Below are 27,705 nucleotides of genomic sequence, written 5' to 3' on the forward strand. Positions count from 1 at the left end.
ATCCCCGCCAACATCTGTCGTTTCCTGACTTATTAATTTTAGCCATTCTGACTGGTGTGAGGTGGTATCTCATTGAGGTTTTGATTTGGATTTCCCTGATGCCGAGCGATATTGAGCACTTTTTCATGTGTCTGTTCAGGCCCATAGAATTTTACTGGCAAGTTCTAGCAACATATAAGGAACAAATTAATAGTAACAATTTTATACGAACTCTAGAAGAGGGAACAGTCACCAAACCTTGTTATGAGGGTAGCATAATAATAATCCTAAAACTTGTAATGGGCTATAATTTATCTCAATTAAATGAATAGAAAAATCTTAAAATACTAGCAAGTTGAATTCAGCAGTGTATAAAAAAAGATAACATTATGACCAGTTGGATTTATTCCAGGAGTTTAAGGCTGGCTTCAGTTGAGGAAAAAATATATTTATAATGTTCTGTAATAACAGATTAAAGGATAAAACTATGATTATCTCAATAAATGCAGAAAAAGCCTTTGTTAAAATTAAATATTCATTCTTTTTAGAAAAGCTTAGTGAATTAGGAATAGAAGATAGCGTGATAAAAGGAATTTACTGTAGGAAACATACTTCATGGTAAAAAATTGAAAGCATTTCCTTTATGATTAGGAGCAAGTCAAGAGAGCCTGTCATCATCACTTCTGTTCAACATTTTACTGTTAATGATGCATAAATCAAGAAAAACGATAAGATGTAGAAGGATTTGAAAGAAGAAATTAAACAGTCATTATACATATAATATGGTAATCTACATAGAAAGCAAACAAAGTCTGTAGCTAATCTCTCGGGGTTAATAAGGGTTTAAGGGCTGCTGGATATAAAGTCAGTGTACAAAAACCAACTATTTCTGTGTACCCATCACACTTTGAAAATGCAACTTTAAAAAGATACTATTTACAGTAGTATCAAAAATATACAGTAACTGACAAACACAAGTTGTACAACACATTTTTAATGAAAATTGTAAAACTACTGAAAACTATGCTTAAATTCCATGCCAATAAAAAATATTGACAGGCTTTTTTGTTGTATTTTTTTTCTAAAATTTTTATGGAAGAATAAAAGTTTATATGTAGGCAAGACACTCTTGAAAAACAAAACATAAAAAAAGAAGAAAAACAAGACATGTATTGGGGGAGGGAGTATTTGCCTTAATTTATATCAAAACTTATAAAGCCATAGTTACTAAAACAGTATGCTATTGGCACAGGGATGGATTAGCAAATTTAGCAGGATAGACTCCAGAAACAGACCTAGGCATACTTTGGAAACTTGATGTATGACAGAATTGGCTCTTCTTTGTAGATTATTGGAGAAAGGATGGACTTTTCAATACATGATACTTGGACAGTTGGTTCTATAGGAGAGGGAATAAATTTTGTTTTTTACTTGATACCATTTACAATAATATCTTCTGTGGATTAACAACTTGAATTTATTCATATAACAAATAATTTACTGAGAACGTGTTCTATGGTTCTTTTTACCTCATCTATGTATTTTAAAGATACCTTTTTTTAATCTACCCAATTATTAACAAAAGCACCAAAAAAAAAAAAAAAAAAGGCCAGAAGAATAGGGAAAAAACCGGGATAATGTAAGGTATTGGTACTAGTCTTTCCCACCTGAACACACCTGAAGTATACAAAACACTGCAGACTAGTAGTCGTTCATTGTGGCAGTATAATTCAACTGGAAGGCCTACATTCTGAAATAAGAATTGGGGGAAATTGGTGGGTGTTGAATATAATTTTTAAAAGCCCCTCCTCACGTTTCTCTCCCACTATCTGGAAAATCATTTGTGTCAAGTCGTCAAAACCAAAGAAAGAGAAGGTTGCAAAAGAGAATTATTTGTAAATATGTTATAAAATGATCCAGGAGAAAAGGAGGACATAAAGAATTTAATCAAAGAAAGCGATCTGTAAATTTAGTGAAATCAGCATTTCCATTCACTGGGGACAGCAAGTATAATTTGAAGTAAAAGAATGTGGTTATTCCAGAGTTTGCTGGGGAAAGGTAAAGAAGAAAAGGGAAAAGACTAGTGGAAAAGGAGGAGGTAGAGGGTTGCTGCCAAAGAGGATGGAGGTAGGTCCCAGAGGGGTTAGGATCAGTAGTTAAGAACATTTTAAGATTGAGTTAATTTATTCTCAGTGAAGTGGGGAGATGGGACCTGCTGAGGTAAGTATGTGATCAGGATTTAATGAGCTAAATCATTGTGGATTATGAACATTAGGGCATAGTTGAAGGAAGCATGACTTTATTGGGAATTGAGTTGTTTTTTTTTTTTTTTTGGGGAATTGAGTTGTTTTGTTTTTATTAACTTCTCCAAGTATTTCTCAGCATCTTGGTAGCAGATAAACAATGGTGGTGCGGAACCAGCATTGAGGATAAGGCTGACTGATACAAGTCTAAGGGGTTCTAAGATTCAACAGAAGACATTGTTAAAATGGGGAGCCATGGTCCAGGCCATTTAGGAAGTCAAATATTGCCAAGTGGGGGATAATTAAGTGGGAGTGCAGAAGGGAATTAAAGAATTGAGAGGATACATTGAGGGTAAAGATCACATGTGAATATGGGTCAGGAGGAAGCTATGACTTCTATGGTCACAAAGGCAGAGCACTGAATATAGAAGCTGAGATAAAGTTTTGAGGCTACTGATAATCAGTGGGCCTCATGAGAATTTAAAGGCAGTGCAATTGTCAGATGAAAGAAAGGTAATCGATGATGTCAGTGCATTCAAATTAGGAACAGTAACCCAGAAGTAGTCTTAATGTTTGAATTAGAATATTTGTAAATAATTTCTAGCCTGAAACCAGGAAAACTTCCCAGCTTGGTGAAATGTGGGAGATGGTTTCTGCAGGGTGTTACACAGGGACGGGGATTTTCTGGGCATCCACTGCTGCTTGGATCGTATTTAGATGTAGTAGAAGAGTTCTTATAGGTATGTCTGATGAAAGGGTGGTTAATTGGGATGTAGAAAAATGGAATCTCTAGATAAGCTCTCTGTTTTAGAGCTTTCAAGTACAGGATGAGTAACATAATGCTTGACCTGTTCTGAGCATTTATAAATACAATATTTGGGTTAGCATATTAATTAGACTATAATATTTTTGAGATTGTAGTTTAATTGTCAAAGGCCACGAAAGATTCGCTACTGAGAATTCTTCTACATATGAAGGTCATATACTGTGACCTTAGTGAAGTTAATGTCTTCTTATTTTTAGTCCTATCATGATACCTTAGTCTTCAAAACTCTTAGTTATTTTGAGAGAAGTATTAGCCGAAATATTTTGTGAAGAGATGATACACTGAAACCTTTAAAAAGAAAAAAACACGAACTGTCAGCTGCCAGGGATTTTTAAGAGCAGCCATCACAGAATGCCAGTTACACTGGGACGAGCTAACGTTTGCCGACACCAGGAAGCCATTGTGACCTACATTATCGATCAAGTGGCTTTCGCAACTAAGGTTTACTGGCGCTGAATCTTAGAGGACTGAAAAGCTGAAGTAAATTGAGATAGGAAGTCAGTAAGAAATACACAGTTAGCGTTGCCTGATTGGCCAAGGAATAGGTAGAAGTGACGGGAGAGAAGAGCAGCCAGAGAGGGAAACTGGAGGAGAGAAAACTCTGTGCAGCATTGTGCTGTATGCCCAGGGTCAGTGGAAGAGCATGATAGTAGAAGGCCATCTGATCCTGTAACTTCCAGAATACATCCAGTAAAACCAGAAGAGATACATGTACACTAACCCTAAGAGGGGAGATGACTTGTGTCCTCTAGAAAAGGGTGTTTCAGGAATTTTAATATAAGTTTATAATAGATTATATCTAGGGCACCTGGGTGGCTCAGTCGTTAAGCATCTGCCTTTGGCTCAGGTCATGATCCTGGAATCCCAGGATCGAGTCCCGTATCGGGCTCCCTGCTCGGTGGGAAGCCTGCTTCTCCCTCTCCCACTCCCCCTGCTTGTGTTCCCTCTCTCGCTGTGTCTCTCTGTCAAATAAGTAAATAAAATCTTAAAAAAAAGAGAGATTATATCTAATATATAAAGCTAATTACATTCGGGGGGGGGTCTGCTTCTCCCTCTGATCCTCTTCCCTCTCGTGCTGTCTCTCATTCTCTCTCTCAAATAAATAAATAAAATCTTTAAAAAAAATAAATAAAAAATAAATAAATAAAATTATTCTTCCAAAAGAACAACCAATTTTATGAATCTTTCAGAAACTGAACAAAATGTTTCTTTTCTGCTACTTCTTTTTTCTCCATCTCCTCTTTTCCCATTCCAGGCAAAAATAGTAGTTCACTCTTTCTTACCCTACTTCTTAATCTTGTTACAAATACTTTACATGGGGAAAAATGAAATAGCCTGAAAGGATAAAAAAATACTGTGAAACGGTTAAAAAGATGAGTGTACAGTAGAAAGTAAGTTTCCCTCCTACCTGACTCCCCTGCCGACCCACCCCCACCATTTTTCCTCCACCGAGTGATAACTACTTGGAGAGACTCACTGTAAAAACCAAACAAAAGGGGTGCCTGGGTGGCACATTCCTTAAGCGTCTGCTCAGGTCATGATCCCAGGGTCCTGGGTTGGGCTCCCTGCTCGGCGGGAAGCCTGCTTCTCCCTCTCCCATTCCCCATGCTTGTGTTCCCTCTCTCGCTGTGTCTCTCTCTGTCAAATAAATAAATAGAATCTTTAAAAATAAATAAAAACCAAACAAAAGTTGGTAACTAGAAAATATAATTGTCACTGAGCTGTGAATGATAAAGCAATGCGTGAACATAAGCTGTTTTTAGAGTACAATCATAATTTTGTTTTTCCTGGTACAACATTTTAGAAACGGGCTCAGTTAAAGGTGTCAAAGCTAAAAACAGTTGAATAACTTCTGGAACACAGTTTGGTGTTGGTATGATGTGTTTTGGGGTCCTTTCTTTTTGTTTATTTGTTTATTAACCATGTTCTGCTCTCCCAAATGAGGAATATTAGCGTGTCAGCAGAACATGAGCTCTGGAATTAGACAGATCAGGGTTTGAACTCTGGAAATGCCAATTCCTAGCTTGTAATCTTGGCAGTTCTTTTGATTTCTTTGACCCTTGGGTTCCTCATCTGAGAAATGAGCATAATAATAGCTACTTCTCAGGATGATTTTAAGGGCTGATTGTAAAAAAAAAGAAAATGAGTTTTGCCCAATAAATATTAATTTCTTTTTCTGTCAATGTTGTTTTTTTTTTTTTTAAGATTTTATTTATTTATTTGAGACAGAGAGAATGAGAGAGAGAGAGCGCACATGAGAGGGGGGAGGGTCAGAGGGAGAAGCAGGCTCCCTGCCGAGCAGAGAGCCCGATGCGGGACTCGATCCAGGGACTCCAGGATCATGACCTGAGCCAAAGGCAGTCGCCTAACCAACTGAGCCACCCAGGCGCCCTCTGTCAATGTTGTTAATGCAACTTGAAGACATTGTTAAATGGGACTGCTTTTATGGGGAAAAGATTTTAGGTAAATTTTACCACAGCATTTTCTAGCTCTATACTTGTTATTTAGGAAATCCCAGACATAAAAGGTTGTTACTATTTAAAGCAAGAGGCAGTTGTGGCCTGGAGTAAAAATTTTTTTTTTTGAAGATTTATTTATTTGACAGAGAGAGACACAGCGAGAGAGGGAACATAAGCAGGGGGAGTGGGAGAGGGAGGAGCAGGCTTCCTGCCAAGCAGGGAGCCCGACACGGGGCTCAGTCCCAGGGCCCTGGGATCATTACCTGAGCTGAAGGCAGATGCTTAACGACTGAGCCACCCAGGCGCCCCCTGGAGTAAAATTTTAAGAGCAGGTAGCTAGTGGGGGAAAAATCAGTGTTTCCAACTTGGCACTATTGATATTTGGGGCCAGATAATTGGGGAAGGGCAGGCTATGCTGTGCCTTTAAGAATGTTCAGCAGCATCCTTGTCTCTTTGACTAGATACCAGTAGCATCCCATCCCCCCAGGTTGTGACAGCCAAAACTATTCCCAGACCTTGTATGTCCCCAGGGGGCAAAAATCACCCCTGGTTGAAAACCAATGTTTCATCAAAAACTAATGATGTAATGTATGGTGATTAACATAACATAATAAAATAAAATTAAAAAAAAAATTTAAGGATCTCAAAAAAAAAAAAAAAAACCAGTGTTTTACAGCATAGCCTAAAAAGAACACATGTGGGATGGCTTCACATTTATAGAAGCATAATGAAAAAGAAGAGTAAATTGATGTTATTACAGATACTAAAATAGGATACCTTTCATAGCTGACACATAAAAGATTTAAAGTCAGCAAAAGAGAAGATATTTACAAGAAAGATGAAAGAACCTTGGAAAGGCTATTTTATCCATTGCTTCAGTAATTTTACAGGAGATAGCTAAGGAGGAAAACAATGTGGTTCATAGCACTTTTTTAAAAATGCTACGTTATAAGGATATGATTTATCCTGATTTATCCACATTTATCCTAATCCTCCAACCAATCTCTAACTGTAATGCTGTGTGATACGGATTTCATTTAAAGCAGCAGTACCCCCTGACAAGAACAAGATCTTATAGAATCAAAGTATTTTAGGGGGTGCCTAGCTGGCTCAGTTGGTGGAGTATGCACCTCTTGATCTCAGGGTTGTGAGTTCAAGCCCCATGTTGGGCGTAGAGCCTACTTTAAAAATATGTAAAATAAAGGATACAGTATGATTTTTTTTAAGTATTTTAGGAAAAGGTAACAACAAAAATTTTGGTCTTTATTTCTAAAAATGCTCACTTAATTGAAATTTGAATGTGTTTTCTGTAGATTTTTGAAGACTCTTTAGTGGTCACAAACTCCCATCTTATAATTGGGGACAGTAGGGTCATGTGGCTTAGTGGATGGGCTCTGGAGTTGGGTTGCCTGCATGTGTATGTTGTCTTTTCCATTTGCTAACTTCAACCTAAGGCAAATTATTTCATCTGAGCTAAACTTTTAATTTCCTTTTTTTCAGTGGGGAAAAATTGTACCTACCTCATAAGCTCACTCAGGGGATTCAGTGAGTTAATCCATTTTCCGTATTTTGGCATGATAGTTGGCACGCTCAGCAAGTGTTTATAACCATTTTTTAAAATTTTAATCAAAAGCTTTGTTGCATTGGTAAAGCTCATAGGTTTAAAGCTAGTTTGCCCAGCTCTAAAAATATATGTAAGTATATTTCTAATTTAGAGTTATTTTTACTATCTCTGGTTGCCTAGTCCCAGGAATTGGCTTTAACTGAAAAGGACAACATCTCAGAACAATTTGAGATTTGATAGCTATGGGCATCTGATGTCAGTAACTGGGTAATTTGAAAGAAGTAAGGCACCTGTTTTCAGAAACTTGTTTTAAGGGAAGAAACTCCCATTTGTCCATTTTTTGATACGCTTAACTCCTCTGTCTTCCATTTTGAGGTTTCATCTCCACCTGTCATATAATCCTACCAGGAAAGAGATCGAGTTGGACCCTGGAGTCTCAGTGGAGCAATAGAAGGCCCTATATGTATCTCTTCAGTCATGTACCTTATATTTTCCATTTCCTAGGAGCTGGTTTAAATTGCTGTGATTTCTGTGGAGTTGGACACTCAGATCTACCCGAGGGCTTACACTGGGGAAAGATGAGATCAAAGGGCCTAGAATTTCCCTGGAAAATTCTTCTATGTCTATTCATCACTGTTTAGACTTCACAGATCATCCATCTCTTTTGGAGTGCCAGTACGTAAATATCAAACTGAAGGAAGTTGCTTGTTTTTTCGTTCTAGGCAGAAAAATTAATGAAACAGATTGGTGTGAAAAATGTGAAGCTTTCAGAATATGAAATGAGTATTGCTGCTCATCTAGTAGACCCTCTTAACATGCATGTACGTATCTTTAATCTTATTTAAGATTTTTTTGGTTTAGCACTTAGTGTCAGGGCTCCTGAAGACGACCAGGTTTGATGATTTTCTAAGAGGAATCACAGGAGTCCGCATAGCTTTGCTCACAGATACGATTTAGTACAGAAAAGGGATACAGGGCAAAATCAGCAAGGAAAGAGGGGCCTGGGATGAAGTCTGGAGGAAATCAGCACAGGCTTCCGGAGTGTTCCCCAGTGAAGTCACACTCCTTCAACCACAAGTTGTGAGAACACATGTAAAGTGCTGTCCACCAGGGAAGCTCCTTAGTGCCCACGGTTTTAATTGGAGCTAGTCACATAGACCACTTCCTAACATCTCCCCAAATTCTAGACTTTCACAGGGAAATCGGATCTCCCCACCATAAACCATTTTGTTTACACAAACAGTTGAGGCACAGTGAGGTGTTCTTACTGGGGAGTGGTGGGAATTCTCCTGAAATCTAAGCTCCCATACTCCAGCCAGGGGCCAGCCCCGCAGGCAGGCCTTTCTAAGGACAACAGTCTGGAGCCTGCTGTTTTAACTTTTCTTGGCATACACCTGTTTAGATAAACTTGTACTTTAATTCACCTTTATGGCATATAAAAAGTCCTGCTTTAAGTTATATGGATATTTGATTTGGAGTTTAAGTGTAGATTTTCATAATAAGGTATGGTAGACAACACAAGCTTCTAAATCCCAGTTTTTCCATTCATGGCCTTGGCAAATTATTTCCTCTTTGACTGTCAGTTCCCTCCTGTATAATCCAGGGACCCTGTATACCTACTCTACCTACTTCAAAAGGATTTTTTGAACATCAAATTAGTGTAATTTATAAACTCTAAAATCCCGTGTATTTTATAACAACAAGCGTAAGTGAATTTTGTACAACAGATACAAATAAATAGAATAAATGATATTCCTATCTCTAAATCTGGAAAATGAAAGTCTGTAATGTCTTTTAGTATCTGTGTGCGCAGAGAGATACATGTCCCCAGAAGTAATCCTCCATTTGAATTCGATTTATAAATTTATATTGAGACTTTCTTGGCCTTACCAGCATTCGCTTTTGAGTAAGGCTGTATCAATAGACTCCGTTTTTTGTTATAGCTACAGTGGAAGTAGGTGGTGATTTTTTTCAGATTTGGCTATGGCTTTTCACTTTTTTTTTTTCAAGTTGTAGGGAAAGTAAATCACTTGTAAATAATTGCTTCTGACTCACCCCATCTCCAGCCCCTTTACTCTGTCAGGTTAGAGCTAGGTTGATATTTTTTACTTAGGTCTTTTTCAGTTGGTTTATTCTCCCCTCCACCCCTCACCCCCCAGATTTTTTAAGTTGAGTCAGAAGGCTTTAAAATACACAAGCTGTGTTTATTTTGAAAGTATATATCTCCTATTTGCTACTTATAAAGATAAAAGTTTTGGCACAGTTCTACTTAAGATTAATAAAATTCAAAAGTCCAGTTTTGTGTGACTTTATTTCTAAAATCTATTTCTGTTATATTTGACAGTATCCTGTATGAATTAGGGGCATTCCTGGTATGAGTGACTGGTATGGGGCTCTTCCCCATCAGCCAGTGCTGACTTAGCTGTTTGAATTGGTTCTCAATCTTCTTGGCAGAGTATCTCCTCCTCATAAATGGAGTGAATTCAGTTTATTAGATCCCTGTAGAGTTCTGAGTGCTGGGCCTAGTGCTTTTTTTTTTTTTTAATAGTAGATAGTTGACTATTAAGTTCCTTTTTGTAATTTCATAGTTGTTTAGTAATTTCATTATTGCTATGAAAAGTCTTTACTCACATTATATGTTAATCTTTTATTTACGGATAATTATCAGATTAAAGTTTGCCATTTTGGGGGGATTTTTTTTACTTCATTGAGTATACATAAATTGTAAAATCCATGTCGACCTTACCTTTCACCAGGTTACTTGGAGTGATATAGCAGGTTTAGATGATGTCATTACGGATCTGAAAGACACGGTCATCTTACCCATCAAAAAGAAGCATTTGTTTGAAAATTCCAGGCTTCTGCAGCCTCCAAAGGGTATGGTACAAGTTTCTATTCGCTAAAGTATTAAAAATGTAGGAAACACTGAAACTTTCTGCCACTATAGAACTGGTATTTTTGAGGGTGGATTTTCAAGAGAAAACTGAGATCAAGTGTGCTGTTTTATAAATAGCAGTTTTAAAATATTTGCTCATTCTTCGGCTTCCCAAATTTCAGTAAAATTTTTTCCCTATAATTACATGTCAAAACAATCCCTTTATTTCAAACTCATTTTTACGACTTCCAAGTAAATAAAAATTTGGGAAATTGAGGTTAAAAAATCCAAAGTCATGATATGGGTTCTTTTGTTTTCAAAGTAAGACTTCTTTTTGTTGTTTCACAATTTAGTGATTTTTTTTCCTCTTAGTAATCGTAATTATTTTGGGATTGCAGTGGTGTTTTAGAGGAAATACTGAAGTACCGATGAACTAGAAATTAAATGCTACTTATTTTTAAGGGGAACTTCTTTATCCCTATTTAGTAATCACTTTGAAAGCCCTGGAACTCAAGAATTGGAAATGCTTATTTAAAAAAAAAGGAAATGTTTATAACTCCATCCTTAAATGTAGTACTTCTATTCTTGTCCATTCAAATATTAATCATGTTTAAATATTAATCATGTTTAAGTGTTGTTCAGGGTGATTCAGATGGAGCCTAGAGGATAATTGGCAGTGAGATGAATAGAGGTGTGTTACCACAGCTTTCAGATACAGACGCTACAGCAGAGCTTGATTTACAGCTACTCTTCTTTGTATGCCCAACACTAGACAGGTTTGCTTTTCTGTTGCTAGTCAAGGCTGAAATCAAATTATTAGACACATACATTTTTTTAAAAAAATAGGATCGGTAGAAATACCAAAATAGCACTATGTATAAGTTATAGTTGCTTAGAATCTTACAAATTTTGCAGTTATATCAAAAAGTGCATTAAGTTATATTTCAAAAGTAATTGCAGCCGATATCTGTACATTTTCATGAAATAGATAATTTTCCTTCTGGGAAATAGAGAATGATGACAGTTATCACCAAAAATGACATGTTCTTTTCATTAACTAAAATAACAAAACTGTTATTTATTAGGTATTTCTTTTTATTTTCTAAAACAACAAAGCTGCCTTTTTTCCCCCTAACAAAAAGCATTTAGTTTATTATGTTTTTAAAAATTTCCCCCCAAATAAAATTCAAATGATTTATCTGAGCCCAGATTAGAAGAGTAAAGTAAAAGTTGGGTTATTCAGTTACGTTCTTTACTACCCTCTTCCAGATCATTGGTAGTCTGAACAAGAAAAAACTTATAATTTTTCATGTCTCAGTTTCACAAAGTTAGTGAATTTAGAAAAGTGAGTTGTGTTTCACATGCTATTAGAGAAAGCTCCTTTCCTCATCAGCGAGCTCTTAGCCCAGGTAATTGGGTGACTTCACCACCTGGACTTGGCCCTCTTAGCACAGTGGGTACCAAATTATGATGGGATACTTCAAAGTTATGTGTAAATCTGTTGCTTATTTGAAAGTATTATCCAAAACTAGAGGTGGTTTCTATGAGTATTTCAAATTTTTTTTTTTAGATTTTTTAGATTTTTTATTTATTTATTTGAGAGAGAGAGAATGAGAGACAGAGAGCATGAGAGGGAGGAGGGTCAGAGGGAGAAGCAGACTCCCTGCTGAGCAGGGAGCCCGATGGGGGACTCGATCCCGGGACTCCAGGATCATGACCTGAGCCGAAGGCAGTCGCCTAACCAACTGAGCCACCCAGGCGCCCAGTATTTCAAATTTTTGTAAGTTACACAAGTGTCTCTTGATTATGTAATCTCAAGTTACACTGTTTAAGGCTTTTTGGCCCTGCATTTTTGGAAAGTTTTTTATCAGGAACAAAAGTTTGAAAAACCATTGACTTACTTTTTGACCCTGAACATAAATTGGATATTAGTGTACAGAAGCAGAGCATAAAATCAGTTTCATACCGTAGCTTGTTCCATTTTTGAACTGGAAATAGGTTACCTAGGCTAGAGTCATTGCTTTATTGCCAATTTTATGTTATCCCTAGACAGTTCATTGCTATCTAAGCCAAAAGTCATCACTGCCTCAGAGACTACACAAGGATAATTTGAGAATGACTTATAATATACAAGCACATGAAATCATACAATCACATAAAGGTATAAAGTTGCAGCTGTCAGGCCAATAAGTGGTTACAAGAACATGCCATAAAGTATTAATGGTTGTATTAAAAAAGTAACCCTTTGTTATTCCAAAATTTACAATTAAAATTCCATCTGAATGCTATATAGTTCTTTCTATAAACTCTAACTTCAGTTATCATTATTTTGGCACAAAAGTTTTATGTTTGTGAATTTCACCATGTTCCATGTTCAATGCATCATGAAATTGTTAAGTAACTTAGAAAAAATATATTTTGAAAAGTCATTTTTCTGGGGCTGTAAAAGCCTCCTTCCCCCCCACCCCACCTCTTTGAGTACTTTGTATTTAAATAGATTTAGTTTTTACAGATACTAATTTTTCCACCTTTTAGACAAATTTTTTATTAAAGCTTGAAAATCAGTAAACTAGCTCAAAAAAGAAAAAAGTTGGTTACTAGTAAGGTATTTGTCACTCGGATTATTTCAGATTTAGATCTTTTGTCCCAATTCTCCTTTTCTTCCTCATCCTAAATCTTTTGTGTGCGGTATTTATGAAGTAAAGCCTTACCAAAACTGATGAAATACTGTATGGTGACATAACATAACATAACATATAAATAAATAAAAGTTCTCATTTAAAACATTAAAACATAAAAAAAAGAGGGGTTTGAGTTTATCCTCTACAAAGCACGAAGTAATAGGCACAGTTTTTTGTTTTGTTGAAATTGGTTCTAAAAGTATCGGACTGAGCTCAGAAAAACTATTTAAAAGGTTGCAAAACTATAATTGAAGCAGAATGCCTCACATTCATTTGCAGGACCATTCATGTATCACTCTTCATAAACATGAACAAAGGATACAGAAGAGGTGCCACTTTTAAAAACCGCTAGACTCATTAATAACATGCCAGATGAAACAACATGAATCTTGGTGAAACAACATACATACAGAAATGGGGATAAAGCGGTTGAATGGATAATTATAAAGCTAACACATAACTACCACCCAGGTCAGGAAGTGACCAGTGACTGCCCCCACCTGCTCCCTCATCTGTCACATCTCTGTCCTCCAGCAGATTATGAAATCCCAAAGCTTTCATTGCATGCTAAATCTTCAGACATTAGTTAGGAAAAAAAAAAAACTGCTTAATAACCCTAATTATAATCCTTGAAGAGCAGTAATAGGAAAAACTTAATCCTGCAGAAGTGCCAAAACTGAACTATTAGGAATAAAATATTCCAAGTGATAAATGGATACTGTGAAACAAAGAGGACATTCTACGAATACTTGCCAAGGTTATAAAGTGACGGTGTAGCTGCAAAATCAACAAGATATGAGGACTTTTGCATCAGTAGATTGTTCAAAAAAACCCTAAGATTCAAGTAATATGTATATAAAAGTTTGCTCATAGATCTGCATTCCATATTAAATTATATGATCAAAATACAAATGTAATAATAATTCCAAGCTTCTGCAGTCATCCCATATGTTTTCCGTTTGATTTGAATTAAATGACATTAGACAACTATTCTGTATTCACATGTTGCCATCCAAAAGAAAAGTGTCAGTAGAGGGTTCAAAGTATAACTGACTTAACTAAATTTTTTACACGTAAATGAACTTAATTAAAACTTGCAAAGGGCTGCATGGAAATATTAACATGTTCTGGCAAAACTTACTGGTTTAAATTTTAAAATAGCTTCAGAAAAGTTTAGTTTAAGATGATTAAACTTGGCTTAGTTGAATCTTAAAGAATTTTTAAGACCAGAAAAATCTGTGTGTGCCAGAAGAAAAGTTTGAACATTATTTTGAAGAGCTTGATGTGAAAAAATTTGTTAGTTTTATGGAATCAAGCTCAAGTTTCTCATTAAAAAAAAAAGAAAATTTGGGCAGGGTGGGACTTTAGTACAAAATATTTATTTTTCTTATATTTTGTATTTTATTTTTATTATATAATAAGAATATTTTGGAAATCTCCAAAGCCTCTTCATTTTACCCCAGCATGCCATCTGTAAAGACTGTTTTTTTAAGTGCAATTACATGAGAAAAGTAGAGAAGCTCTGAATTAAGCAGATATTTAAGTCTGTAGATTACAATTTTTGTCAGACCTATGGTCAGGATTTTAGTATTAACTTACGAACATGTTTCCTCATTTTAGGTGAAAAACAGTTGGTGATGATTCCCAAAATGCTTAAGACCTCGACCAGTTTCTCATATTAAAAGCATTACCTTAAATTGTATTAAGCAGTAAACTGCTGTCAGTGGAGACTTTAGGTTAATAATACAGTTTTATTCCTTGGAAATTAAAACAGGAGTGACTGGCGGCTTTTGCTCCTTTTAAGAGGAGATCTTTATCTGGGTGGGAAAAGTCTCATGCCCTTTTGGCCAAAACTTAAGTTTGCCAAGTAACAGTGAAACAGTGTTGGCTGCAGTCAGTTCTGAAGAAGTTCTCGGTTTTCTCTGGGCTACTGGTGATGCGCTGTTGTGCTTTGTTAGCTTGTGAAGGTGGGCGGTGTTAGACCATTTTGTCAGCTGTTGGTCAAGGGGCGGGAGTGTGATTGTCTTCTTTCCATGAAGGGAGGAAACACAAGCGTGCTATGATTATAACCCCAAATATGTGTCATCACTGACACTGAACTTCAAGAAAGTGGCGCCTTCCTTTTCTACTATTCAAAAAAGATTATCAATAACAAGTGAATGCTGGGGAAAATTTTAGTGTAGGCAGCATTAATATTATGTTGGTTATCACATAAGCTAAAGCAAATACCCCGTTCTCTTAAAGGAAATGATAAAATAACATGTTTATTTCCAGGTGTGCTTCTCTATGGGCCTCCAGGCTGTGGTAAAACATTGATTGCCAAGGCTACCGCCAAAGAAGCAGGCTGTCGATTTATTAACCTTCAGCCTTCAACGCTGACCGATAAGTGGTATGGAGAATCTCAGAAACTGGCGGCTGCTGTCTTCTCCCTTGCCATAAAGCTGCAGCCATCCATCATTTTTATAGATGAAATAGGTATGCGACCTTTCTATATGAGCATTTTAAAGCGCCATTCTCAAGGGTGGTATTTAGATGACCGGATTTAGTTTTTAACATTTATTAGATCAAATTAAGAAAACAAAATAGGTAACCAACATCCATATATGCTCTGTATAAATTTCCATATTAGAAAATGAACCATAATCTGTTCATGACCTTACTTGATAGTAATTTTCTGTCTTCTCCCTGTTAACAGGCAGCACGCAATGACAACGCATACCTGTTTCCTTACGCATCTCTGTTTGTCCAGGGTAGATGCCTGGAAGTTGAGCCATGAGGTTGTGTGATAGGTCTGTCTTCAACCTCACTCATGCCTGTTTCCACTCTCACCATTATATAGTTTCCCTAAAATTTATTTTTTCAGACATTATCATTGATTTTTTGTCACTTTAAAGAACATGAATTATCTCATCGTTGTTTTGTGTTTCCCTGTGTTGCTAGCAAATTTGGGCATCTTTGGACATGTTGACTAGTCATTTGGGTTTCCTTGCTTTTAAATTGCTAGTTTTTCTTTGGGGTTATTTGCATTTTCTAGGTAATTCTTTGTTGATGTTTATTATGATTGCAAATATTTTCTAGACTGAACTAGTTTCTAAACTTGTGTTTTCACTTTATGATAGTTTCTTTTACAGGGATTTAAATTCAGTTGTATTTATCCATCTTTTTTCCTTATTTATACTTTTTGTGTCTGGCTTACAAATCCCTTCACTATCACCATAAATATTCCTCTTTTTAAAATATATAGTGTGAAGTAGGAATCTAATTTCATTCTTCTCCATATGGACAACCAACTTATAAAATAGATCATTTTTCCCTATATGTCATGACTTTTATATTAGTGCACTTTTTCTGTATTTTATGGATTATCAGTACTTTTGTTCTGTTCCTGGTATGGTGAGTCATAGTAAAGCTATAGCAATTAAAACTACAGCTTTGAATTAATTATACTATTTTATGTAATATGATAGGCTGTATAGAAATCTAGAGAGAAAAATAGGTACAGGTGTATGGTATTTTGGTTACTTGTTTGCCTTGTGTGTGTCTCTCAAAAATTTATTGAAACAGTTTTGGAGTTTGGGTGTGAAGTTTGCACAAAAGTGCAAATAGCTAGATTTTTAAAGATTTTAATCTAAGATGCTTTAACTAGAAGGTGTGGTCAGATTGCCTTTATTTTGCTAGCTGATATATTTAGATATATTTCTCTTATATCACTATGTGCTTTTTATTTACCAGTCTAGTGGACTTTTTTTTTACTTTATCTCCTTTACCCTGCCTAAGTTTTTGAAGTTATGTATTCTTTTAGTGAAACATTTAGCATACCTACTTGCCTTAAAAGTCTAGGCTAACCATTTCTGTCCTCCTCCCAGATAATATAGGGACCTTACAACTCTTAAACACTAATCATTCCACTCATCTCTTACATGTTAACATTTTCTCTTATTTTGTATCCTCCATACTGGTTGTTATTTGTACACTGGTGGTACTTGTTTAGAGACCCACATTTGCCAGTTTGCTCACTGTTGCTTCTTGAACACCTGCCTTTTCTGGATTTAATTTCCTTCTTAACCAAAATCTGTCAAAGTTCTTTCAGCAAAGATCATGAATACAGTAAATTCTGTCTTTGGATGAGAATGTGTTAATTCTACCTTCACTCTTAAATGATAGAGAATTATTTTTCTTCATTATTTTGAGGCTACAAGTCCATTGTCTTCCAGTCATTGTTGTTGCTTTTGAGAATTCTGCTTGTAGTCAGATATTTCTTTGTAAGTAATTTATCTTTTCTCTGTAGTGCTATTAGATTTTTATCTTGTTCTCCTATTTGATTATGGTTTTGCAAGACTTACATTTTGTAAAAAATATACATATATGAATGTGCATACACCCACTTCACCTCTGCTTAATTTTGAGTCATTTCCACAGTTTTCTCATCGAGTTCTCTACCATATTTCATCAGTTCTAAAATATACCATTTTGTCATTTACATTTTAACCTTTCTGAAATTGGGATAGCATGTTATAATTGGCAGCTTTTTCTTCTTTTAACATTATAACTGACAACATTTAAAACTTTGTTGATGCATAAAATAATGGTACAACTGAAAATCAGTTAATCTTTGAGTAAGGTATAAAAAGCAGTTCTTTGCTTGGCTGTGTTTATGTCACGACCATTGGGTGTGTATCCTGTTAATGATATTTGAGCTTTAGAAGTTCTGTTTGATTCTTTTTCAGATTTATCTTTTTTCACCATAGTTTGCTCTTCTGTTTGAATTTCAATCCCTTTTATGTCTCAGTTTTAAACATACCATTTTTATATAGTTTTTTTTGGATTGTTTTTTCTGTGGTCTGAAATTCTACTCCTTTGTATTGTTAACTCTTTTCATACGAATTTGTTTCCTTGGGTCATTTCTGACATTAGATAGCGTACAGTGTGTTTTTATATGAGAATTCTTCCTTGCCTGAGAACAATCAAGAGTAGTTTTCTTATCTTCCACAGAGAGCCTGTGGGGTCTAATCACTCACGACCAATTTTTATGATAATTTCTCAACTTGGATGTTTCTAGACTGAATGAATGACAGTCCAAATCCAGACTTCATGCCTGAGAGAGACCCCCCGCCCTATGGTCTTGGTTTTTTATTTTTCAGGGGAGACTTGTTTATTCCCAGAGCCCAGACCAAGACAAACTTCTTTAACTCTCTGTAGTAGTGAGCAGAATTTTTTTCTGTGAGTGTGCATTCTTTTGAGCATCGTGGTTCCAGCGTGGATATTAACATTGACGCAGAACCTTCCAGTGCTGTACACGCATATCTGCTGTGTCCACAAACGCACACACACAGTGGCATAATCACCTCACATTCTCACCACTTGTTTCCTGCTTCCTCTTTTCCCGAACTCTTGAGGTTTTTTTCCCCTTTTTTCCTTCAATCTCAGGTACTCATTAAGCTTTTTTAAAAAATTACTGGACTTTGTTTTTTTAGAACAGTTTTTCTTTTTTAGATTGATTTATTTATTTGAGAGAGAGCGCAGAGAGGGAGAGAGAATCTCAAGCCGATTCCCCGCTGAGCATGGAGCCCCACACGGAGCTCAGTCTCACCACCCTGAGATCACGACCTGAGCCGAAACCAAGAGTCAGTTGGTGGCTCAGCCAACTGAGCCATCCAGCTGCCCCTAGAACAGTTTTAAGTTTACAGAAAAATCGAGCAGAAGAAAGTACAGAGAATTTCCATCTTCCCTCCCCCTGCACACACAGAGTTTCCCCTATTATCACTATTTTGCATTAGTGTAATATATTTGTTAGAATTTATGAGCCAGCAAAAAAAAAAAAAAAAAGAATTTATGAGCCAGTATTGATACATTATTAGTAACTGAAGTCCATAGTTTATATTAAGGGTCATTTTTTGTGTTTACAGTTCTCTAAGCTTTGACACATGCATAATGTCCTCTGTCTACCATAGTATCAGGCACCCTGAAAATCCCCTGTGTTCCACCTGCTTGTCCTAAACTCCTGAACTCCCAGCAGCCACTGATCTTTTTACTCTTTACCTTTTACAGAATATCATACTTGGAATCATACAATATGGAGCCTTTTCACATGGCTACTTCCACTTAGCAATATGCTTTTAAGGTTTCTTCAGGTCTTTTTGTAGCTTGGTGGCTCATTTGTTTTTATTGCTGAGTAATATTCCATTGTATGGTTTTACCACTGTTTATCCATTCATCTATTGAAGGACATCTTGTTTGCTTCCAGTTTGGGGCAGTGATGAATAATGCTGCTAACAGCAGTGATTTGCAAGGTTTTGTGTGGACATACATTTTCATCTCAATTGGGTAAATACCTAGGTGTGCATTTGCTAGATTTTATGGTAAAACTATGCTTAGCTTTCTAAGAAATTACCAAACTGCCTTCCAAAATGGCTATACAATTTTGCAATTCCACTCATTTATTTGAGAGGTCCTGTTGCTCACCATCCTCTCCCATCACTTGATATTACCAGTTTTTTGGATTTTAGCTATCCTATTAAGTGTGTCGTTGTATCTCATTATTATTTAAAGTTGCAGTTTCCTAATGACATATGATGTTGAGCATCTTTTCATGTGCTTATTTGCCATCTGTGTTATCTTCTGTGAAGTGTGTGTTCAGATCTTTTGCCCATTCTTTAACTGGCTTGTTTTCTTATTGTTGAATTTTAAGTGTTCTTTGTATATTTTGGATACCAGTTTTTTTTATCAGATAGGTATTTTATAAATCTTTTTTCCCATTTTGTGGCTTATTTCTTCTCTTAACAGTGTCTTCCACAGGACAGAATTTGTAATTCTTTTTCTTTTTGGGGGGGTTCTTTATTCAGAATTTTAATAAAGTCCAACTTAACCATCCTTTTTCTTTGATCAATTATGCTTTTGGTGTTGTATGTAAAAACTCATCACCAAACCCAAAGTCACCTAGATTTTCTCCTGTATTATCTTCTAGAAGTTTCATAGTTTTGTGTTTTACATTTAGATCTGTAATCCATTTTGAGTTAATTTTTGTGAAAAAGTATAAGGTCTGTGTCTAGATATATTTTTTTGCACATGGATTTCCAGTTGTTCTAGCACCATTTGTCATGAATGCATTAAGTTTAAAATAATACATTTTTCCACCTTTGTTGTCAGTATTTACATACATGTCTTTTTCCATTCTTTTCAGCATCTGAGCTCTTAGGTTCAAAGTGTATCTCGTAAGCAGCAGACAGTTGGGTTGTTGTTTTTTGTTTGTTTTTTTTTTAATCCAGTCTAATTTCTTAACCATGTACATGGGTACTCTAAGACCGTCTACATTTAATGTAATTACGGATATGGTTAGGTTATTTATACTTACCCAGCACTTTAAGTTTTTCATATTATTTTAAGCAGCTGTCTTGCCAGAACCAGCTTCTTAGTAATGAAGATAATTTAGGACTAATTAATAGCAGAGTTATGGTGGTTAGGTAGGCGGCTGTACCTTACACATATTATCTTTAAAAAGAAGCAATTTAAAAACGACAGCATTTTCTACATCCAGAGTAGATGGGTTAGTTTGGTACATAGTCCCAACAATGGGACAGACTGTATAAAATTGGAACTACATAAGAAAATCCAGGATATATATTTGCCATCAGAAGACTCTGTCATCTTGTGGTATTGTGGTTTTGCCATAATTACTTAAAAAAAAAAAAACAACTTTTTTTTTTAAAGCCTGGATGGACCTTTGCAAAGCATTTCTGTGCTACTTGCACATATAGATTGACAGACTTCAAGTTGTAGTTTCAGTGCTAAAATGTAAAATGTACTCAGAATTCTGCCATTTATTTGAAGGGATATAAGAAAACATTTGAAATAGGATTATACTAGGCAATCCAGGATTTATTTTTACTGTCTTTTTTTCATTCTTAGGATGTCCTGTCTTCCAGGTCTTCTCATTCTAGAAGGAAAATGTTTTCCCCCTTTCAAAAGCATTTTATGTTCTTTGTAGATAATTGGGAAGACAGAAAATAATTCAAGGGAAAATTTGAATTGTCCTTAAGTCTATGACTGAGAAAGAACTAAAGCAATTAGCGTTTTGTTGTACTTTTTTTTTTTTCCAGCTGCCCCTTTAGATGGGACAGGTTTCTTTTTTTTTTAAAGATATTTATTTATTTGAGAGAGAGAATGAGATAGCACATGAGAAGGGGGAGGGTCAGAGGGAGAAGCAGGCTCCCCGCTGAGCAGGGAGCCCGATGCAGGACTCGATCCTGGGACTCCAGGATCATGACCTGAGCCGAAGGCAGTCGCCCAACCAACTGAGCCACCCAGGTGCCCTTTGGTGTACTTTATTAAAGGCTTTTTCACATTACATAACGTATACACACATGCATGCTAGCATGTGTGTTTGAAATCATTTTCTGTCCCGCATTTCCCACTTAGTAGTGTTTTGACATTTTCCAATGTAATTTTTCTTTATTTCCAGGAAAACTATGTGAGGAAAAAGAATGCGACCCCATAATTAAGAATACATAGGATGCAGATAACCTGGAAAGTTAGGGCCAAAGCGCACAGACCTTCCTCCAAGACACTACTTGATCTTCTTCCAGCCTCTCAGTACCAGATCCTGTACTACTTTAAATATGTTGGCATGAAAGTATTTTTAGCAAAGAAATGAAGATTGGGAGTTGATTGTGTTTTAATTTGCCCAGTTATTTGCCAGAATTATTGTATCAGACTAATGTGTGAAAAGGCATCATTGAACTCTTTTTCTTGTACTCTTTCACAAAGTTGTCAGCTTTTGATTAAGGATTTGAAGTTATAGGAAGAGTAAATAATTCAGTATTTCTAAGGTTGAGGACTTTTTCCTTCTAGACTCCTTTCTGAGAAACCGTTCAAGTTCTGACCATGAAGCCACAGCCATGATGAAAGCTCAGTTTATGAGTCTGTGGGATGGACTGGACACTGATCACAGCTGCCAGGTGTGTGAAAGAAATCTGTTGCAAGCTCGTGGCGGAGGGTGGGGGGTGGGAAAGAGAAAATTCGCTGGGCTACTTCATAGGCTTTTTTAGAAAAGTGTTTTTTTTTTTTTAATAACTATTTATACTTATTAAGTGATGGGGATCTGAAAGCATGATTTGTGCACATTTTCATCCATTTTGAGGGCTTCATGTTAAAGAAAGTGTTAGTGCCTGAAACAAATACAACAGAGAAGAGAAAACCAGGGTAAAGCCTCTCCTTGGAGTTTTTAGACTCTTCCTAGTGGCTGTGGGTCCTGTATGAGCGTTTCTTAGACCCTTACCATAAATCTTTATTCTCCATTCTTCTGTCACTGACCTTCGTTTCCTTTTGCTGTTTTCATTAGTTGCTGGAACATACACACTTTCCCACTTCCTGCCATATGCACCTTTCTCAGGATCCAATTTTATAAAAGACAGTCTTCTAGCCTGGGCCTTGTCTGTTCTCCCTGCAGGGCTGTGAGCACCAGAACTAGGTCCTTTGGTATACCCCGAAGGGAATGCACCTGTGTGATTCAGTTTACCTCTCGGGGTTCCCATTTTCTCTTAGTTCTTCGCCTCTGAATGTTCCATACTTTCTTGCCAGAACAATAATGTATTTTAAAAGAAAATTTTAAAAAAATTCACCTGGCATGTTTGTTTTTCTGCCATTAATACTGGAAATGGAAGTTCTAGAAACACTTTTCTGTTCTTGTTTTTTGTTTTTTTCATGAATCACCTATTTTATATCACATGGAAGAGTACTGGAAAAGTTAATGATGGTGTTTTGCTGTTTTAACTTTAGTAGGTATTTTCTATTTTGTGATCTGTTTTTGCCCTTTCATATTTAGAATTATTTCTTTTATCACTTCTAAAAAATTCAACCATTATTTCTTCCAATATTGTTTCCCCTCCATTCCCCATGGGATCTCCTTATGGAATGCCAATTGGATGTACCTTACTTATATTCCATGTGTTTTAACTTCTCTTTCATATTTTTTCTCTCTCTGTGCTACAGTCTGGGTAATCTTTTACTTCTTTTAATTTGCTAATTCTAGGTTCAGTTGTATCTCTTCTGCTATTTAATCTTTTTATTGAGCTTGTTATTTCACTTATTATATTTTTCAGTTCTAGAAATTCTTTTTTTTTTATTTCCCCCGCCAGTTCTGGAAATTCTTTTAAATCCTTCTTGAAGTCTGCCGGGTCAGTTTTGATGGGCTCTTCCCCATCAACTCATGTTTCCTACTCGATTAGAAAACTAAAGCCCTGGGATCAACTAGCTGTGTGACCTTGGCCAAATAATACAGTCACTCTGTATCTGAAAGGAGGGAGAACTGTCTATAAAAGGGGATGGGTAGGATCCACCTCAGAACCGTTGTAGGGTTTCAAGGAATCTGAGTAAAGTGCTTTTAGCTTGCCCGGTATATATTTACTGCATAAGTATTTACTTATGATTTTTCTGATACCTTCTTTATTCTTTTAAATGTGTTAAAATACTAATTTTATAGTTGTATCCAACAATTCTAACCTATGACTGCACATCTGGTTCTGTCATTTGTTCTGAGTTTATGGTGGCTATTCCCTTGTGTGTTTTGTGATTTCGTAGGAAAAATCATATTTGGTAAAACTTTCTGTTTGAATTTTTGGAACTTGTGTTGAAGGTTTATGGCCCACACGGCCCAAAGAGGATTTTGTATTTGTCTTCTGCCAGATTTTTTTCAATACCAATAGGTAGATTCAGATCCAAGATCCATGTTAGCTGGTGAAGAACCTGAAATCTCAGATTGTGTGTGTGTGTTTATGTGTTTATATGTCTTTACAAGAACCAAAGCTTGACTCTCCTGAATGTGTTTTCTAATATTTCACCACTTTTTTCAGGACCTAGTACTTCATGAGTCCCAGCTTTATGTAGGGTGGTCTCTTTAAGCCTGTAAGGTGTCCAGTGTATACCCCACTGTCTAAGATCTGTACATTTCCACGTGGTACATGGTGACCTTCTCCCCTTGCTTATTACTTCCCTTATGCATAGACTTCACTGCTTGCTCAGCTCAGTTCCTTTACATTTTTGCAGATTTGTTGATTAATTTGAGGTTTTTTATACTTCATTATTTTCGTTTTATAGCCGGCGGGTTTAAGGATCTCCTACGCCCACCACATTACCATAAATCAAAAGTTAAAACATTCTCCTCAAGGAGAACATTAAGCCACGTGTCCTCCTTTTACATCCCCTTTATGAAAACACAATTTCATTATGAAGGAAAGTTCCTTTAGTGTTTGTTGGATGATTAGAGAAAGCACAACTTAGATAAATTTAGGTGACATTAATAGGAATAATTTTTATTAATAATTGATGCTTATAAAGCTGTTCAATGGTAATACTTTATAGGTTTCCAAACACTGATTATCCTCCTGAGCAACAGTATTTAAAGCACTTAGTTAGCCATGTAAGAGAAAATTGTTTCATATTATATCGTAACAGAGTGTAGTTTTGAAAGTCATGGAAATAGTAGCAATTGGATCAAGTATACTCCAGAGCCACACAGCACGGGTCTGATACAGTACAACTTAAAACTGAGCTTTCAGAACCACAATTCTTCATTACACTGACAGTGTTCACTATTTTCGTTGTGATAAATCTATATTTGTAGGAGCAAATAAAGATGTGGCTTTTGTTAAACTCTGGTAACAATTTTTTTTACCTTTTCTGTGTGTTGAGGGGATTAAATTTGATATTGTTAACTTGAATATTAGTTTTAGACATATTCTTTCATATGAACCAGTTAGTTTTTCTCTAAAATTGTCTATTATTATGGATCCAGCCCAGTACCCCTGCTTTTTCTTGTGTGTATGATATGCCACAGTGGAAACAAAAATCGCTGAGTGGCCCAAGTCAACCTGTCACCAGTTCTGGAAATCCAGGTTAACTGATGACATGTTCTTCATCTGCAGAGACATGAGACATAAAGATTCTAAAAATCTACTAAAGTGCTAATTTTTCTGCTTAAATACTAAAAAATTACTGTTTCTTCCCATTTTGAATTTTAGCTCAGTTGCACTGAGTTAACGTATTGTGTACAGTTTATCCGTTTTTGCCTCTTATAATCGCTCCTTAAAACAACTTCTTTGGGGTGCCTTGGTGGCTCAGTTGGTTAGGCAACTGCCTTCGGTTCAGGTCATGGTCCCAGGGTCCTGGGATTGAGCCCCGCATTGGGCTCCCTGCTCGGCAGGGGGCCTGCTTCTCCCTCTCCCTCTGCGGCTTCCACTGCTAGTGCTCTCCTGCTCTCTCGTTCTGTCGAATAAATAAAATCTTTAAAAAAAAAAAAAACAAACTTCTTTAAGTGAAACAGGTAGTTTGAATCACTCTTGCTTTTTTATCATCGTGAATATCTGTTACCATCCTATATGTATTTGTTACATCATGTTGTGCTAGATTTATTTAAATTCCTTGATCCTAATTTTTAGCATCCTATCTTCCATACTGGCTTTTGTTTTTTAAAAGGCTGTTTGTTCACCTAGAATGTTTCTCAAAATACAGCCCATTTTTCAGGTTTTTTAAAGTACTGTCTCAGCCACAATGTCTTTTGTGATTCTCTACAATCTGATATGTCCAGTCTTCCACAAGCTTCCCACTTTGAAACTCTTTTAACACTTAAAGTATGCTCTATCTCAAAATGTACTTATATTCATTCTTTATCTTACGCAGTTCCTTTGATCATTTTTAAGACTATTTTTTGTCTTGGGGCGCCTGGGTGGCTCACTCAGTTAAGCGGTCAACTCTTGATCTCAGCCCAGGATTTGATCTCAGGTTCGTGAGTTCAAGCCCCTAGTTCGGCTTTGCGTAAAGCTGGGCATGGATCCTACGTTAAAAAGAAAAAAAAAATTTTTTGTTTTACATTTCATAGAAATTTTACTTATTTTCTAGGGTTGTAGAAAGTCAGTAAATTGGGGCGCCTGGGTGGCTCAGTCGTTGAGCGCCTGCCTTCGGCTCAGGTCATGGTTCCGGGATCCTGGGATCGAGCCCCACATCGGGCTCTCTGCTCAGCAGGAAGCCTGCTTCTCCCTCTTCCACTCCCCCTGCTTGTGTTCCCTCTCTCACTGTGTTTCTCTCTGTCAAATAAATAAATAAAAATTTAAAAAAAAAAAAGAAAGAAAGTAAATTGGAAAAATAAGAGCATTAATATTTTTATTTTAGGACAACTTAAATACAAAATTGCATTGTGGAACTAACATTTCTCAAATTTATGCTTGTATTTACATTTTTTCCCTCTAGGTGGCAACCTCTCACAGTTAAATTGAAAATAATTTGGCTCTTGAATGTCATTAAATGTAAAGAGTAGAAGTAGAATATAAGATTTAGTGGGTCTTTCAACATGTTCTGGAGTTAGATTATTTCAGAAATCTAAAACCCCTTAGGCTGAAATAAAATTATATTAAAAGTTTTCATTAGAATACCAGTAAATTTGATTTTGGGTAGCAGATGTGGGCCATTATTGGGTTATACAGAAATACCAACAGTAACGGTAATATTGAAGCCTTTCAGAAATTAACTTGTTTTGGATATTTTGTCTTTATTTGTGTTGATTTTTCATGTCCACATCCTTTATAAAGAAAATGATATAGATCCAGAGATTGCATTTTCTTTTCTTCTTCCCTTTTTTTTTAATTTTTTTTTTTTTTTTTAGTAATCTCTACACGTTGGGTAGAGAACACATGACCCCAAGATCAAGAGTTGCACTGTCCACTGACTGAGCCAGCCAGGCACCCCATTCTTTTTTCTTTTTTTAAATTCTACCCAGCATTTTGATGTTTGCTCTTAGGTTTGATGTTTGCTCTTATTCTCTTGCCCTTGTTGAAAGTTTGATCGCTTGAGGTTGTATTATATCATTGAGAAGATGTCACCAGCAGTGCTGATAAATGCCGTGAAATGGTGATGTGAAATCTAGAGGGAAAAGTACACAGTTATCTCTTCTTATCGCCAGAATCCTCAGACTCGGGGGAAATGATTCCTTTATATTAATATCAAAGGACTTTTAGTACCCCCTATATAGCCTCCCAAGCTGTAACATACATGACTCTTAGTTATTCATCATGCAGCCGTAGAGAACCATGTACCGCAAAATACTACCTTTTTTACTTTAAATCTTTATAATTCTTCGTTAACTGAACAGCATGTTATTTTAGTTACGAAAGGCTGGTGAAATGCATCAGTCTTACCAGCTTTGCTATGATTTGATCTATTTAGGATTAACTTTGATTTGTATTTATAAATTTTTGAGTAATACTGGATTAAAATAATTTCTTATAGAAGATTTAAACACTCCTTAATTTTTGTATCTTCTAAGCTCTAGTAATAATATCCTGAAGGAGCCATTACTGGTAGATGTAATACCTTGTGTTTTCTTTATCTGCCCAGGTCATAGTGATGGGAGCTACTAACCGTCCTCAGGATCTTGACTCAGCCATCATGAGAAGAATGCCCACAAGATTTCATATCAACCAGCCTGTGAGTGGTTTTGATTGATGTTATGCACAGTTAAATACTCAGCTTTTTACAGGAAAGGAATGGTTTCTTTAATCGGACTTACTTATGATAGGCGGGAAAGGAACGGGGCAAGAATTGCTGCTTATTTGTCCTCTCCACTCTCCACTCTATTTTCCTTCTTTCTTACTTTCCTAAGATGAGTGTTACTTGCTTCTCTTCAAAGTTTGTAATTACCCCGAGTTAGCTTAGCTACTTGTGTGATTTTCTTTAGAATGTAGCAAGTCACCTGGGAAGTTATGTAGAAAACCCGGACTATGGTTTTGGTTTAGTACAGGATGAAATTAGTGCTGGCATTAAAGCATCCTTCCCTTCAGAAGGCTGACTGGAGGAACGATGGCCGTTGATCTGATTCATTATTGGCAGTTGTAGTCGGTGCTTTCCTTTTTTTTTTTTTTAGTTTTATTATGTTATGTTAGTCACCATACGTTACATCATTAGTTTCTGATGTAGTGTTCCATGATTCATTGTTTGCATATAACACCCAGTGCTCCATGCAATACGTCCCCTCCTTAATACCCATCCCCCCACCCCCCTCCCCTCTAAAACCCTCCGTTTGTTTCTCAGAGT

The 27,705-nt window shown here is 36.2% G+C and overlaps 1 protein-coding gene across 1 annotated transcript in view; it reads left to right on the forward strand.

The window, feature by feature from the left end:
• The window catches only part of ATAD1 (ATPase family AAA domain containing 1), a 44,774-nt gene that overhangs the window by 9,459 nt on the left and 7,610 nt on the right, over nucleotides 1-27,705 (forward strand). The window contains exons 3-7 of the mRNA XM_081824396.1: nucleotides 7,794-7,892; nucleotides 9,828-9,948; nucleotides 14,902-15,102; nucleotides 21,475-21,581; nucleotides 27,010-27,106. Coding sequence (XP_081680522.1) covers nucleotides 7,794-7,892; nucleotides 9,828-9,948; nucleotides 14,902-15,102; nucleotides 21,475-21,581; nucleotides 27,010-27,106 — 625 coding nt within the window. The remainder of the gene's footprint in view (nucleotides 1-7,793; nucleotides 7,893-9,827; nucleotides 9,949-14,901; nucleotides 15,103-21,474; nucleotides 21,582-27,009; nucleotides 27,107-27,705) is intronic.

Source organism: Leptonychotes weddellii, chromosome 6 (assembly GCF_054177405.1).
Source record: "Leptonychotes weddellii isolate Sample4059 chromosome 6, ASM5417740v2, whole genome shotgun sequence".
Taxonomy (NCBI): domain Eukaryota; kingdom Metazoa; phylum Chordata; class Mammalia; order Carnivora; family Phocidae; genus Leptonychotes; species Leptonychotes weddellii.